Source organism: Fulmarus glacialis, unplaced genomic scaffold, assembly GCF_000690835.1.
Source record: "Fulmarus glacialis isolate BGI_N327 unplaced genomic scaffold, ASM69083v1 scaffold39058, whole genome shotgun sequence".
In the NCBI taxonomy this organism is placed as follows: domain Eukaryota; kingdom Metazoa; phylum Chordata; class Aves; order Procellariiformes; family Procellariidae; genus Fulmarus; species Fulmarus glacialis.
Window position 1 is genome coordinate 1 of NW_009230843.1, and position 268 is coordinate 268.

The window sequence follows — 268 nt, forward strand, 5'->3', positions numbered from 1 at the left end:
CCCGCCCCCGGCGATTTGGGCACGGCCGGGGGGATGCTGCTGGACCTGGCCGTCAAGCGCCCCGTGGTCAGGTCGAAAATCAAGGTAAACGCCCGCACCCCCGCCTTCTCTTCCCCGGTGATGGGGTGACCCCGCTTCGAGGGCAGGGCCCGGCTGGGGACGCTGGGTGACAACAGTCCCTTGGGCTCTCTCTGCTAGAGGTGGCAGCACCCGCCCCACACACCGAGAGTGGCTGGGCGGAGGATGGCCGCGGCACGGGGGGCCGCCC

General features: G+C 71.6%; 1 protein-coding gene across 1 annotated transcript in view; it reads left to right on the top strand.

Annotated features, from left to right (window-relative positions):
- The first annotated feature begins 8 nt into the window (after positions 1–8).
- Positions 9–268, top strand: part of OVOL2 (ovo-like zinc finger 2) — a 6,767-nt gene continuing 6,507 nt past the window's right edge. Inside the window, exon 1 of the mRNA XM_009584371.1 lies at positions 9–84. Coding sequence (XP_009582666.1) covers positions 34–84 — 51 coding nt within the window. The 5' untranslated portion in view covers positions 9–33. The remainder of the gene's footprint in view (positions 85–268) is intronic.